We start from the raw sequence: 13,578 nt of genomic DNA, 5'->3' as shown, positions 1-13,578 counted from the left end.
TTTTTTTTTTTTTTTTTTTTTTTTTTTTTTTTTTTTTTTTTTAGCTAAATGCGTGTACTTACCTCTCTATTCATTTTAGTTTACATGTGTAAAAATATAAATTGTTTTATGCTAAAAACTAAAAAAAGATAGTTGATTTCAAATTTTATAATATTTAATTTTATCATTATGACCAAAATTGGAAGAAATAATTAAAAAGAGATATTATAAGTATAGGACAAAAGTTGTATAGAATTATTAATAGGCGTCACGTTATCTTCTTTCTATATTAATCCTAAATATATTCTTTACACATTTATGCAATTAAAATGGTTCCAATTGGGATTTGTGGCGGTTAGAATCTATATTTCAACAATTATCGTATTATTTATTTTACTCAATATATATATATATATATATATATATTTCTTAAATTGAATAAGAGTGGGACGTGTGGAAGTTAGCATCCATGTTTTAATAGTTATATAATTATTAATCATTTACTATTTATTATTATCATCATTTTGAGATCAACAAAATAGAATGATTAATAATTAAAAAGTGATTGATTTAGTTATGTTTGTAAAATTTAAGTGTAAATATTATACCTATAGATATGTTTTAGTACAAATTTATAACGATATTTTAAGAAATTTTATTTAAAATGTCGTGTTAAAATTATAATAAAAAATGGAAAAAATTATAATGATTTTTTTACATTTAAAATGCTTTTACATGTGTTAAATTAACATAGATAACAAATATTAAACTAATAATGGGAGGTGGTTGTCAACGGTGGTGGTGGTTATCAAAGAGGTCGTCTAAGTAGTTGATAGGTACAATGTGCAGTAGTGTGCAACAAGAATTGTGGTAGTGGGTGCGACGGTCACTAATGACTAATGAAAAAGATAGCGTGACGATAAATGACTAATGATAAAATTTTAAAAGAATTCATTTGAAGACTAAAAAACAGAAATTGGGAAGGCGGATATGGCAAGTTTTATTTATCCCTAATTATATTAAATTATGTATGGTTAGAAGCAATAATATTAAAGTAATTGGTTACATGCCCCCGAATTATATTAAATTTGAAACAAAAGTCCACGACCCGCAGTCAGGCGGTCCAGAACAGATTCCACCGGAGATCTAATATTGACTGCCTGGTCTCCTAGGGCTTCTCACCATATTTCCACCTTCCCTTCTTCAACTCTCCGTTCTATTTCTTCTTCTTCTTCTTCCGCTTCCGCTTGGACCCCTAAATTTTAACCAGAGGAATCAGATTTCGAAACTCCTTGTTCGTAAATTTTGTTCGCACAACTCAACATTTCCGTAATTACAATCCGCGATCAATTCGATCCTCAAAGTCAGCAGCTATTGGCATTGTACACTGGTTCAATAAGGCAGTAGTGTCCTCTGCATTTCGATTTTGTCTTTGTGCCATCACTATTGATGATCTGATGGGACGACTTTATCTTGCTAATCAGAGTTTTCTATTTCGAGATGATCCGTTTGGTTTTGCGAAGTGGTGAATTTTTTTGGTTTAATTTGGAAAATTTTATTTTTTTGTGAGAAATTGTTGATGTGACTGGTTTTGTTTCTGTATAAGATGCGTAGCTTGAAGGTTTGGTGGGTATAATAGTGTGATGTTGAATGATTTTTGTTGGATTTAAGGTTAGTAGGGATTCAGGATTAGTAGTTATGGAGGACGGTAAGGAATTTGGTGCTGTAGTTAGAGTTAATCATATCAGATATCCTACAATGAGGTTATTGCAGTTCTTCTTGATGTTCATAGTATTTGGTCTTGGGGTTTCAATTATTAGTATGAATACTATTAGATATTTTAGAGTTCAAAGTGCTGCTCCTGTAGTATCATCAGTCAATATCATTCAGCCTCGTTTGGAAGAGCCAAGTGGCATTGATAGTTGGATTAGGGCGCCTTCAAATCTTCTTCATAGCATGAGTGATCAGGAGCTGCTATGGCGGGCTTCTTTTGTTCCTCAAGTTAAAGAGTATCCCTTCAAGAGAGTTCGCAAAATTGCCTTTATGTTCTTGACGAAAGGGCCTTTGCCTATGGCCCCTCTTTGGCAACGGTTCTTCAAGGGTCACGAGGGGCTATATTCCATTTATGTTCATACCACCCCATCGTACATTGCTGACTTCCCGTCTTCATCTGTGTTTTATGGAAGACAGATCCCAAGTCAGGTACTGGCAATTGCTTCCTTTCCTGTTTTCTTGGATAAAAGAAAACTATTTTAGTGTTCTCTATTAGGCATTGTTCGATTTGTTTCATCAAAAAGCAAGAAATGTTTGAGAACTGAAGATTTATGTGCTTATTCTTTAATCATTTGTTGGAATTGGACGGAGTTTTGTGATGAAGCTAATTGAATAATTGCCTATAAATAATGATATTGTAGTTTTTGTTGACATCTTTATCACTTGTCCTTCGGCCCTGAGTTTTGATCGCTTGCATGCTTGCTTTAATTGGTCCATTGTTTTACCTAACACCACCAAGAGCCTTTTGTCTTCTGTAGACCATTCTTTCAAAGCTGAAGAAGTTCTTGTGATTTAGTCTTTCACTGGACCGTTTGGTTAGGAAGAAACAGTAGAATTTTCTTGAGAAATAAGAGACCTTTTTCGAGCTTGTAGGATAATCATATTGTTTTTTGTAGCTTTGTCTCGGTTTGAATTGTTCGAGTCCAAGGAAATATTTCAAGTTATGTATTCAAAATTTGTTTCTGACTCTTTGCCAATACATCCGCTATCAGAAATTATTGAATTGAAAAGAATTTTCTTTTCAACTTACCATAACAACCGTTTGACCGTTTTTGCTTGCCTCAGATTAAACTTTTCATCTTCTACTTTGTTCTCTTGTTTAATTGAGAATTAGAATATTCACATTGTGTGGTTTCTCCCCGGGTAGGTTGCAGAGTGGGGCGAAATGAATATGTGTGATGCAGAGAGGAGACTGGTAGCTAATGCATTGCTCGATATCTCCAATGAATGGTTCATTCTCCTGTCCGAGTCTTGCATCCCTCTCCACAGCTTTACCACGGTCTACCGCTACATTGCAAGATCCCGCTACAGCTTTGTGGATTCATTCGACGAGCAAGGACCCTATGGAAGAGGACGCTACAACAGAAACATGGCACCTGAGATTAACCTAACTGACTGGCGCAAAGGCTACCAATGGTTCGAAGTCAATCGCGAACTTGCAGTTCAGATAGTTAAAGATACGAAATATTACCCTCTGTTTAAAGAGTTTTGCAGACCAGCATGTTATGTCGACGAGCACTACTTCCAAACAATGTTGAGCATGGAGTCGTCAAATCTTCTGGCAAACAGAAGCCTTACGTTTGTGGACTGGTCCAGGGGTGGAGCTCATCCTGCTACATTTGGGAAGTATGATATCACAGAAGAGTTCTTTAAGAAAATTTTTGAAGGCAAGACTTGTCTTTACAACGATCAGCCTTCTTCTCTGTGCTTTCTTTTTGCTAGAAAATTTGCTCCAAGTGCCTTGGATCGTTTGTTAGAAGTAGCTGAAAAGGTTATGGGGTTTTGACATAATCTAGGCTTCAGAAATGCTTCCCTTTTGGAGGTGTGTTCTTATGAGACCTCATAAATCTTAGTCTCCAGTCAACAGTCTTCTTCTTCTTGTTTTTTTTTCTTCTAATCTATATTATATTATATATATACATCCTTTTGAATTTTTTTCGGACAAAGAACTGAGAGAAGAGGTCTCCTTTGAGTGTGGTTGACTTTTTAAATCCTTTGAATGTAAGGAATAAAAATTTAAGGCATGAATTTGATTTTGGTATCAGGTTCTTCCAACACCAACAGTATGCCATATAATAAAATGTGCAAGTGTGAAGCTATTATTATTATTATTATTATTCTCATCTTTTACTTTTTAAAAAATAAAATAAAAAGAGGGGAATAAAAATTAATTTGGACTTTGCTATATGAAAAAAATTTAAAAACATATTTTCCATCGAGATTCTATCGAATAAAATGATAAGACAAAATTCACGAGTGTTTATTATTATTATCAAGCAACATCTATCTAACATTCAAAACCGAACCGATATATCTTTACATGGTTTGTGGGAGTCAAAAGACATGTAATGTTGGGGTCAAAAGGAAATCTTGGAATCTTCACAGCATCTCATTTACATAATAGGTTATTTCATAAATGTAAGAGAAATATATCACAAAGAATAGGAAGCGTGCAGATGCTTCACTTTCTTGGAACATTTATGCTGATTGATTTCGGGAAGGTACAATTACAGATGAAGCTTACATGACAAAGGAAAAACAGAATACAGGTGCTGTGCGGAGGGATCTCGACATCAGTAGCAGCTCAATGAGGTTTCGACAATGTTTTATACCCTTTAACTCGATTGGAACATACAATCTAGGGGATCGATAGACAACTTACAATTCGTCGTGTCGTTTTTCTTCCGACCAACTAACTCGTGGCTGGAGCTCAAGAAGATATCTTGTAGCCAGTGATGCATGAAGAGCTGCACCGTAAGGGAGTGCGTCTTCATTGATACGAAAGTAAGGGGAGTGCACAGAATCGAGCCGACCCGATGTCTCGTTCTCCATTCCAAGGAAGAAGAAGTACCCCGGAATCAAGTCTTGGTAAAACGAAAAATCTTCAGATCCCATAAGTGGTTGCATATCCTTGACCTTATCAATGCCAAGCATATCTCCTGCAACATTTTGGAAGTGTTCATGCAACTCTTTATCATTCACAGTTGGAGGGAAAATAGGTTTCTCATTCTCGAAAAAGTCGACTGTCGCATTGCACCTATGCACGGAAGCTTGTCCAGTGATAACCTATTAAAAGGAGAAAACGAGAACATCATTTATAAATTACCACATCAATTTTCTTCTATCAACTGAAACATAGTTCAATTGGGTAATGCATCTATCTTCGACCAAGAGGTTATCGACCAGAGGTGCTAATAGTACATTAAGAATAATCCGAAATATCATTCTGATCTTAGAAACCGAGTGTCAAATGCCCGATATTTAAATGAACATGCTTAAGTACTCAACGAGAAGTGTTCAATCCACAACTCAAATTTGTATACCTCTTTAATACGTTGCTTAAGTTGGACCAGGCTATCCTTCAAGAAAGCTCGAAAAGTGCCACCTATGGTAACAGAATCTGGAATTACATTGAATGCGCCACCTCCTTGGAACTTAGCAACTGTTACTACCTGCACATTTCCGAGTGAATGTGGATTCTTATTTGCAAATAAGCAAGCTATTTTTGATAGTCAATGCAACCTTGCAAATATATTTATAAGCAGAAGATCGAGCACAAGGGTAACACAGCTTAACACAATATATGAGAAAGTCGTGCTTAGGAATGATTTTGAAAGGGTTAAAATCACTCCAAAACGTACATTTAACCATTCTAAATTGCTTACCTGTGAATCTAGTGGATCAGCTTCCCTTGAAACAAGATGTTGTAAGCTCACAATCACGTTCGAAGCAGCCAAAAGTGGGTCTATAGAATGCTGAGGAATGGCGGCATGGCCTCCTTTTCCACTGATTACTGCTTCAAAGAAGCCGCTTCCAGCTAACATGGGTCCTGGTCGTGCAGCCACTTCACCCAGAGGTATATTATGAGCAATATGCAACCCGAAGATAGCCTGGATATTGTCCAACACTCCAGCTTCTATAATTTTCTTGGCACCTCCACCTCCTTCTTCAGCTGGTTGGAAAACCAGGACAACTGTTCCCTGTTAAGTGAATGAAAATCAAAGCAAACCACCAAGAACATTATCTATGGACTAGAGTATTGTGAAGATGTAAGAGATTAGGGAACATCCACCCCACAAGTGAATCTTTTTCTAGCATCATATTTTTCTTCCAGATGTCATTTGACTGACCCTCCAACTTCAAACTACCACCAATTCAAATGCCTAGATGCTAGATCAGTTTTATACCTTTGAGTAAGGTAATGCCTCTTAAACACAAATTTCGATAAGCTTACTTCGAGAAAGAAAGAAGAAGTGCACTCAATTCAATCAAATAAAATCAATTAGTCAGCTCAGCGTGATTCAGTATATTAAATAAACTTCAAGGTTCATCTTCTAATATGAAAACATTTTGAAGCGCTTATGTTCACTCATATTTTCTATGAAGATCTTTGTGACGCCTAGGAAGGTAACCATGGAAGATTCAATTTTATAATTCATGATCTCCATAGATATCCTGGTTGTGTCATAAGAATAAGTCCGTGGAACCAGATTATCATCCCACCAAAACAATCGCAGATAAATACCTTAAATCTGGATCCCAAACTAAGCATAAAAGTGCATACCAGATCTTTCCCAAGAAATTTAAGATTTGGAAAAATGATCCACGAGATGCTTGCTTACCTTCAACTCCTCACTGTGCTTTTGAAGGATCTTTGCAGCACCTAAGACCATCGCAACATGAGCATCATGACCACAAGCGTGCATCTTCCCAGAAACCTTACTCTTATGCTCCCACTCCACCAGTTCCTGTAAAAAGAATTACTCCATCAAAAATTCAAACAGATTCTGGAAAATTACTGTTGAACTCATCGTCAAGGGATCAAATTATAACAAACAGAAAAAGAGTAGGATCGTTGGTGTTCAGACATATGATCAAACAACTGGTGGGAAATCTTCACCCTACACTCAACTAAACTACCAACTATGAGTAATTGAAAGAGGAGGTCAACCAATCGATTCAAACCTGCATAGCAAGAGCATCCATATCTGCTCGAACGGCCACAAAGGGGGGCTGACCAGAACCAACAAAGCCGATGACTCCAGTACCGGCAACTGGGTATTTATAAGATATGCCCAATTTATCTAATTCTGCTCGAATCAGCTTACTGGTCTCGAATTCCTCATAACCAAGTTCTGGGTTCTCGTGAATTTTCCTCCGGATTCCCACCATCCAATCAAACAGCTCTGGCTCCTTAGCAAATTGGAGGAACTTAATAGGAATTTCTGCAAGATTCTCTGAGTTCGACGAAGAATCTGAGTGCACAAAAGTTGAAACAAACAAATGGGCGATCAAAATCCAAGAAACCCACCTGAGGGAAGCCATGAATGATTGGGTTTCCTGCGGAAATTAGAAATTGAAGAGTGATTTAACAGTTGAAAAAGGGAAACTAGAAGGAATTGAGAAGTGGGTGTTGCTTGGTGGGACTTGGATTAAGAAGAGCCACAGAGGAGACAGAAAAGAGGCGATGAAGAGAAGGTTAACAGCGCAGCTTGATGCAAATGCGGCGTCCAACAAATTAAAAAGAAAAGATTTATAGTATATTGGCGGCCGCACTTCTTCGTCCACGTGCTCATTTCCATTCTCAACGTGTTCTTTTTCATTTTTTTAAAATAAAATCTTTCGATGCAAAATTAAAAGATCTTTTGGCCGGTGTTCCTTTTCAGTAGTCTTCTTTTAGTCTATGCAATTTTATTATTTTTATGATTATTTTCATTTTTTTAGAAAAATGTTAAATTACTTTTATGTTTCCACTTCTTTCTTTCTTTCTTTCTTTTTCCCCCCTTTTTTGCAAGGCATTTAAAAGTATATTAAAATTATATGCCAAATATTGAACATTTAATTCTTTTTTATTTTGAAACCAAAAAATAAATAAATATATGAACTTAGTTTCAGTAGCTTTAAAGTGATTAATAACTCTCAATTTTATATTAAATAAATTTAAAGTTATTTAAAAGGATTATAACTCTCAATTTTGTATGGGATACATTTAAAGTTATTTAAATAAAGGGATTAATAACTCTCAATTTTGTATCTAATAAATTTGAAGTTAATTATAAAAAAAAAAAAAGATAGGGTGTTGGTGATGTAAAATTAGTAAATAAGATTGCATAATAAATTTTCAAAGTAAAATGAAACTTCATTTCAAATATAAGTTTTTGTTATAAAAAAGTTCAAACAGAAAACACACTCCTATGTTAATTATGTGACATTCAAGTAAAGTGATTCAAGTATAAGAATTTTAAAATTAAATATGTTTTCATTTTTAAGATAAATAGGTGATAGATAAAGGAAGATACACTAGTAGAAATAAAGGGAAAATATACCTATATTACACTAGTAGAAATAGAGGGAAAATATACCTATATCGTACCAATTTTTAAGGGACACGACATTTATGAAAGAAGTTATTTCTCCATTAAGATTGTCCTAACCTAAAACAATAAATTTCTGAGTAATTCAAAGTATTTAAAACAGTAAATTTTCAATGAAGAACTTGAAAGTTCAAACCAAAACAAGAAACCCTAAAGTGGATGGCACGTAGTGGGGGGAAAAAAAAAAGTGAGGAAACAAACCAACAAATAATTGCTAATTTGTACTTCCACTTTAGGCTTCTAACGAAAAAAAAGAAGTTATTATGTAGTCTAAAGTAATTGAACCTTATAATCAAGAAACTGAAAACTTACAACTTAGTATCTATTCTTTTAGTTCAACAATTGCAAAGTGGGAGATTGAACCATTGATCTATGAGATAATAATCTGTATCTTATCAACTAAACTTTAGATTCTACCTAGACAGGCTTACAAAATTGTAACTGGTAGCTAATATTCTCAAATATGAGATCACCCTGCTGCACACACCCTATCTAGTAATCCTGATATTAGCAACTAGATAATAAGATAACCTTTTCCTTTCCTTCATGGTATATGTCCTCCAAATTCCAGTGTATTTAGTCTAATTTTTCGCTCAAGGAGAGTCAAACTCACGCATTCAACATGTCTTATATAGTGCCACAAGTTGAGAATCAAGTCTACATTTGCTGCATAAGTATGCTTATTTTACAGTAATCTCCAAGAGTTGAAACAGATTTCTAAGGTTTAGACCTCAAATCCTTTAACCAAATACATGCCATCTAAATTTAGCCTTATAAGGCTCATTCCTTTAAACAATCTAAATATAGAAAACAGACAAATCAACAGCCTTACCTGCATAGGATCGGTTCTATAGGTTAAGCATACAACTATGTCCTTATGTCCTTGAGTTCTAAGATGACAACACACAAATCAACCATAACCACTGAGTTCTAAGGGTACTTGCAAGAAATTGGGAATATGTAACCATAACCATTCTTCGATGTCCCCAGAGGACCTAACCAAAAATCAATTAGAGGCATCCAAAACCTCGTCCAATCCCAATGAACTCCAGAAAAATCATGTTTCAATCTTTTTATTAAAAAAAGAAAAACACCTCTCTCCAAAATTCCAGAATTCCTACCTAAGTTTCTTCTTTTGGAACAAGAAGGTGGGTCAGGTGGGAGATTTGAACCTCCCCTCTTATTTTAGGTGTCCCCGATAGAATCCAACGAGGTTGAGCATAGGTTTTGTATGCCAACCAGCCTTAGAACAGCTTGAAACAAAATGTTTTCAACTTGGGACGTAAGGTCCCAAAGTAGTTTCTTGAAAACTATAAAATTTTTCCAGAACACATCGCAAAAAAGTAGGAGATATCAACCCAAATGATCAAATAAACATAATGGCAAAGTTTATTTTAAAAAAGGCATCAATTGTAATATGCAGTGCAGTATGTAGCAAGCATGTCGCATATCAAATGCTTCAAATTTATACATATTATAAGTTCTTGTAGGTACTAATACAAGTCAGCAATGAAATACGTAGATTTTACAGCGATATGATATAGGATCTCATTCTAATATAAATTGTTTACCCTCTGGCCTTAAGCTCAGCAAGCCGCCTTGTCAAGTCGTCCTCGTCGATTTTCTCGGTCTCCCTGGTTGGCACAGCGTGACCTGCCGGCTGGGGAAGACCCACAGAAACCTCCAATCCATAGTCGTCGGCCACTTGTTGCATCAAACTATTAACCTCTCCCTCTGGAGTCGACAGAGAAGTCGAACCTGCCATCGCATTCTCCATAAACTCAGCTTGGACCTCCATGTTCACAAACTGCTTCTCAAATTGATCCATGGTCTCCGACATCTTCTGCAGATTACCAGTCGCCAAAGTACTTTCCAAGGATTTGACGATCGAGCCCATAGCCTTGTTTATAGTGGACATCTTCGCCTGCGTATCGAGACGAGCCACGACCGCATCGAGCCGCGAAGCGAGCCGGAGATAATTCATCTGCTCCGTACGCTTCCGGATCGCGTTCTCGGCGTAAATTCGTGCCCCGTCCATGTTTCCCTTCTCCATAGCCTTCTTGATCTTGAGCTTCTCGGATTTCTCCTCCTTCTCACACTTTCTCGCTTGGCGCTGCAGGGATTTTGCCGTGAACTTCAATTCCATTATCTGGTTCAACAATTTCTCCGTGTTACCCATGATCACAAAAGAAACGAATTTCCTCAGAAAAAAAAAGATACAGAGAATTTCAATTCTATATTCTAGGGTTTTTAGAATGCAACGACGAGAACGAATACGCGCCGTGTGACAATGGGAATTGGCTTCACCGCGTTCCTTCTCCGTCCAAAATTAACCAATGATTTGCCGTCCCACGTGTGGGGTCCACTAATCTCCGCTTTAAGATTTTCTAATTCCTATTTTTTTTTTTATTAAAAAAAAATATAATTCTCAAATAAAAATTTCTAAAATAATTGTATCAATTACACACTCCTAAACATAATTGTAAGAATAAAAAATGGTGGAATTACATTTGACGTTGATTTTGTTATTTTTTTTATTTTTTTTTAATTTCTATAAACAATTTTATTTCGTTTTCCTGAAAAAGTTGAAATTTAATGACAGCGTTCCATTCTAATTTTAAAAGAAAGGAACAGTGGAAAAACAAGTGAGGGTTAAGAGAGATAATAAAATAGGTTTTGTTGTTTCAAAAATAGAAACTAAAAAGAAAAAAAAAAAAAAAAAGGAAAAAAGGAAAAAAGGAAAATGTCAGAGACGAATAAAGAAAGTAAAAACTGGGGAAGGTGAAGATGGTATTGCCCACAGCTCTTCTTCTAACACGCGTCAAAGAGATCAACTGGATTTTTTTTTCCTCGAATTCTGCTCACAAATCATTCATGATTCTTCCATTGCAGTTTCTTCCGGCGAGAATTCGCTTCCTTTTGCTACCGGAATAAGCTTCTCTTTCTTATCCACTGCCGGAAGTTTCGTCGGAGTGGCTGATCAGAGAACCTACTCACAGGTGCTCGATCTCACTCCTTGGTTTCGTCTACCGGAGCTTTTGTAGCTGGAGCAAGGAATAGGAAGCTTGGGCTAGGGAATTTCTGCTCGGGTGGCCACTACGATACTGTAAGTTTTGAATAGTGAAATTATGGCCGAACTGTACTGTTGATTTCTTGAATCTTTGACATCTTGAATACTTGAAAGATCGGGAAACAGCTTCCAATTGGGAGTTTTTTTTTAGCTGTTTGGTTGTTGATTCTAATTTAAGTCATTCTGAATTGTTGGTAATTCAGGATTTCGTTCTCTTTTACTGTATTCTGGATGCAATTGACTGGGGATAGTGTTTTTTTTGGGGGTGGGGTGGGGTTGGGGCGGTTCAAATGTTTGGGATAATACAGAAACTACAACATGGCCCTCCACTGTTCCTCAATTTTGTAACATTTTCGCTTTGATTAAAGGCAGTCAAAGTTTGGAAAAGAGAGGTTGGAATCATGCCCTAGTTTTTGTAGAGAATTGTAAAAATCAATTAACTATGACCACTTGTACTTCTATATCATCTGGAAGCGTAAATACTAAGATATTTTCTACAGCCCCGTGGATTAGTGTCTAGAAACTAAAAGTTCATTTTGGAAGTTAGAGTGACATGGTTTCCTTCTATTCCAACAGAAACAAAATACTTTGAGGAATAGGTGAAATTGACATGCTGGATGTTGCTACCGGTTGGTGGATTAGGCATGAATACCTCAATGGATGATATGAACTTGATTCAGCAGGCACAGAGGCATCACTTGGTAGTTCGAGAGCTTGGAGAAGAGATTGATTTGGAAATTGGACCTGGAGATGACGATCCCTCATTTGCTAGTACTCCTATAATAGGTGGACCAGCACGAGAACCGTCTGCAGAAGATCATGATGAGAGTAAGCATGTGGTATTGATTTCTCAACTTTCCAATGATGATCAAGATATGTCAAAGACACAACCAGCCAAAAGGAAAAAGAAGGTTGTGAAAAGATGGAGGGAGGAATGGGCTGATACATATAAATGGGCTTATGTTGATGTGAAGGATGGAACTGCCAGGATCTTTTGCTCTGTTTGCAAGGAGTATGGCAGGAAGCACAGGAGAAATCCTTATGGAAATGAAGGCAGCCGAAACATGCAGATGAGTGCACTTGAAGAACACAACAACAGTCTACTTCATAAAGAGGCTCTTCGGCTTCAGATGGCCTCCAAGGACAAGATTATTGTTGATAAACCTATTTATGTAAAAGGTAGGGGTTCTCCACATTTTTTGTGTTCTTTATGTTATTTCTCCCCAATCTTTGGGTGAAATTAGGTTTTCAATTTTGGAGGGCCATGTTCTATTGACAGAAAAGACAATATTCTCGAGACTTCTAGTTGATCCCTTGTACTCAAGATGATGAAATTAACATTTTAAAGATTGGTGCTTGCGTGTGCATTTTACCATTCTCGTACGTGCTTGCATTAAATAAATAGAAGCCTTTTTCATAATATTTTCTTACACTTGTCCTTTTATGGCTATTATCTTCAAACAAAGCTCTCATGTCAAAAACTGCTGGATCGATCATTGAAGCTGCACTAAAAAGGGATCCTCATGAAGTTGAGTTCATACAAGCAGTACAAGAAGCAGTACATGCCTTAGAACGGGTTATTGCAAAAAATGCTCAGTAAGTTTACCTTGAAGATTTTTTTTGTAACCCACCTTTAGGTGTTGGAAGTTCTTACTCCTTTATTGATGAACATTTGTCAATGAAATTTGTTTCTCTTCCAAAAAAACGTTTACCTTGAGTATAAAATTTTGTAATGCTCTGTTATTTATAGTTAAAGAGTGGGAATTATATGTCTTAAAAATCAGCTATGTCAACATTATGGAGCGCTTATTAGAACCTGAACGCATGGTTCTTTTCCGAGTTCCATGGGTCGATGACAGAGGTGAGACACATGTCAATCGAGGCTTTCGAGTTCAATTTAACCAGGCTTTGGGCCCTTGTAGGGGTGGTCTTCGTTTTCATCCATTAATGAACTTAAGCATCACCAAGTTTCTTGGTTTTGAACAGGTAAGGAACTGAATGCTGGTATTCTCCTTCTATTTTAGTATGAGTATTGTGTTGTTAAATGCCAGCATCAGTATGGATCAGGTCAAATTTTATTATAAGTGGATAACGGCTGATTTTATTCACTTGGGGTTACTGCATATTTCTTTGATGTGAAAGATGATTTGATGTTTTGAAGCGCAAATGGCCAAGTTTTAGGGAATAGTGATTTGTGATTATACATTGCAAAGTAGTCAATAAGGTTTCTTCATGTTGAAATTTAGAACATGGGCTGGTTGCTTTCTAAGAGACATGAGAGAACAGTTTAAACATACCCTAGTTGATTCCTATTTTGATTTCTTCTTAATTTTATATGGATTCATGGTCCATTAATTTGGTGTGTGTGTGTGTGTGTGTGTG

At 36.2% G+C, this 13,578-nt stretch overlaps 4 protein-coding genes across 9 annotated transcripts in view; 2 read left to right on the top strand and 2 right to left on the bottom strand.

Moving 5' to 3' along the window:
* Window positions 1–1,040: 1,040 nt before the first annotated feature.
* Window positions 1,041–3,590, top strand: LOC111492978. Its single transcript, XM_023142535.1, has 2 exons — window positions 1,041–2,181; window positions 2,900–3,590. Exons 1-2 carry the CDS (start codon window positions 1,630–1,632, stop codon window positions 3,536–3,538), a joined length of 1,191 nt encoding a protein of 396 aa, XP_022998303.1. The 5' UTR covers window positions 1,041–1,629; the 3' UTR covers window positions 3,539–3,590.
* A 518-nt stretch (window positions 3,591–4,108) lies between these two features.
* Window positions 4,109–7,265, bottom strand: LOC111492976 (IAA-amino acid hydrolase ILR1-like 4). The gene is made up of 5 exons (XM_023142532.1): window positions 6,718–7,265; window positions 6,375–6,500; window positions 5,418–5,732; window positions 5,076–5,204; window positions 4,109–4,818 (listed from the first exon to the last, which is right to left on the bottom strand). The coding sequence occupies exons 1-5, from the start codon at window positions 7,075–7,077 to the stop codon at window positions 4,411–4,413; spliced, it is 1,338 nt and encodes a 445-aa protein (XP_022998300.1). The 5' UTR covers window positions 7,078–7,265; the 3' UTR covers window positions 4,109–4,410.
* A 2,235-nt stretch (window positions 7,266–9,500) lies between these two features.
* LOC111492980 (ESCRT-related protein CHMP1B-like) lies at window positions 9,501–10,441 on the bottom strand. The gene has a single exon (XM_023142537.1). The coding sequence runs from the start codon at window positions 10,303–10,305 to the stop codon at window positions 9,694–9,696; it is 612 nt and encodes a 203-aa protein (XP_022998305.1). The 5' UTR covers window positions 10,306–10,441; the 3' UTR covers window positions 9,501–9,693.
* A 398-nt stretch (window positions 10,442–10,839) lies between these two features.
* The window catches only part of LOC111492975 (NADP-specific glutamate dehydrogenase-like), an 8,790-nt gene continuing 6,051 nt past the window's right edge, over window positions 10,840–13,578 (top strand). For 4 of the 6 annotated variants that reach the window (XR_002719947.1, XM_023142529.1, XM_023142526.1 and 1 more), the window contains exons 1-4: window positions 10,923–11,232; window positions 11,773–12,375; window positions 12,663–12,792; window positions 12,981–13,182. Coding sequence is in view for 5 of the 6 variants with exons in the window: in XM_023142529.1 (XP_022998297.1) it covers window positions 11,814–12,375; window positions 12,663–12,792; window positions 12,981–13,182 (894 nt within the window). In the remaining variant the exon portion in view is untranslated. The other 2 variants (XM_023142527.1, XM_023142528.1) reach the window with 2 other exon arrangements.

The sequence above is a fragment of the Cucurbita maxima genome, unplaced genomic scaffold (assembly GCF_002738345.1).
Source record: "Cucurbita maxima cultivar Rimu unplaced genomic scaffold, Cmax_1.0 Cma_Scf00018, whole genome shotgun sequence".
In the NCBI taxonomy this organism is placed as follows: Eukaryota; Viridiplantae; Streptophyta; class Magnoliopsida; order Cucurbitales; family Cucurbitaceae; genus Cucurbita; species Cucurbita maxima.
Note: the sequence above shows the minus strand (reverse complement) of the source record. Positions and strands in the feature narration are given on the sequence as shown.

Coding starts and splice junctions, on each gene's coding strand:
- LOC111492978 (XM_023142535.1), top strand. CDS start 1,630: ATGATTTTTGTTGGATTTAAGGTTAGTAGGGATTCAGGATTAGTAGTT. Junction 2,182..2,899: donor GAAGACAGATCCCAAGTCAG/GTACTGGCAATT, acceptor CTCCCCGGGTAG/GTTGCAGAGTGGGGCGAAAT.
- LOC111492976 (XM_023142532.1), bottom strand. CDS start 7,077: ATGGCTTCCCTCAGGTGGGTTTCTTGGATTTTGATCGCCCATTTGTTT. Junction 5,733..6,374: donor AGCACAGTGAGGAGTTGAAG/GTAAGCAAGCAT, acceptor TTCACTTAACAG/GGAACAGTTGTCCTGGTTTT. Junction 5,205..5,417: donor CTGATCCACTAGATTCACAG/GTAAGCAATTTA, acceptor GGAAATGTGCAG/GTAGTAACAGTTGCTAAGTT.
- LOC111492980 (XM_023142537.1), bottom strand. CDS start 10,305: ATGGGTAACACGGAGAAATTGTTGAACCAGATAATGGAATTGAAGTTC.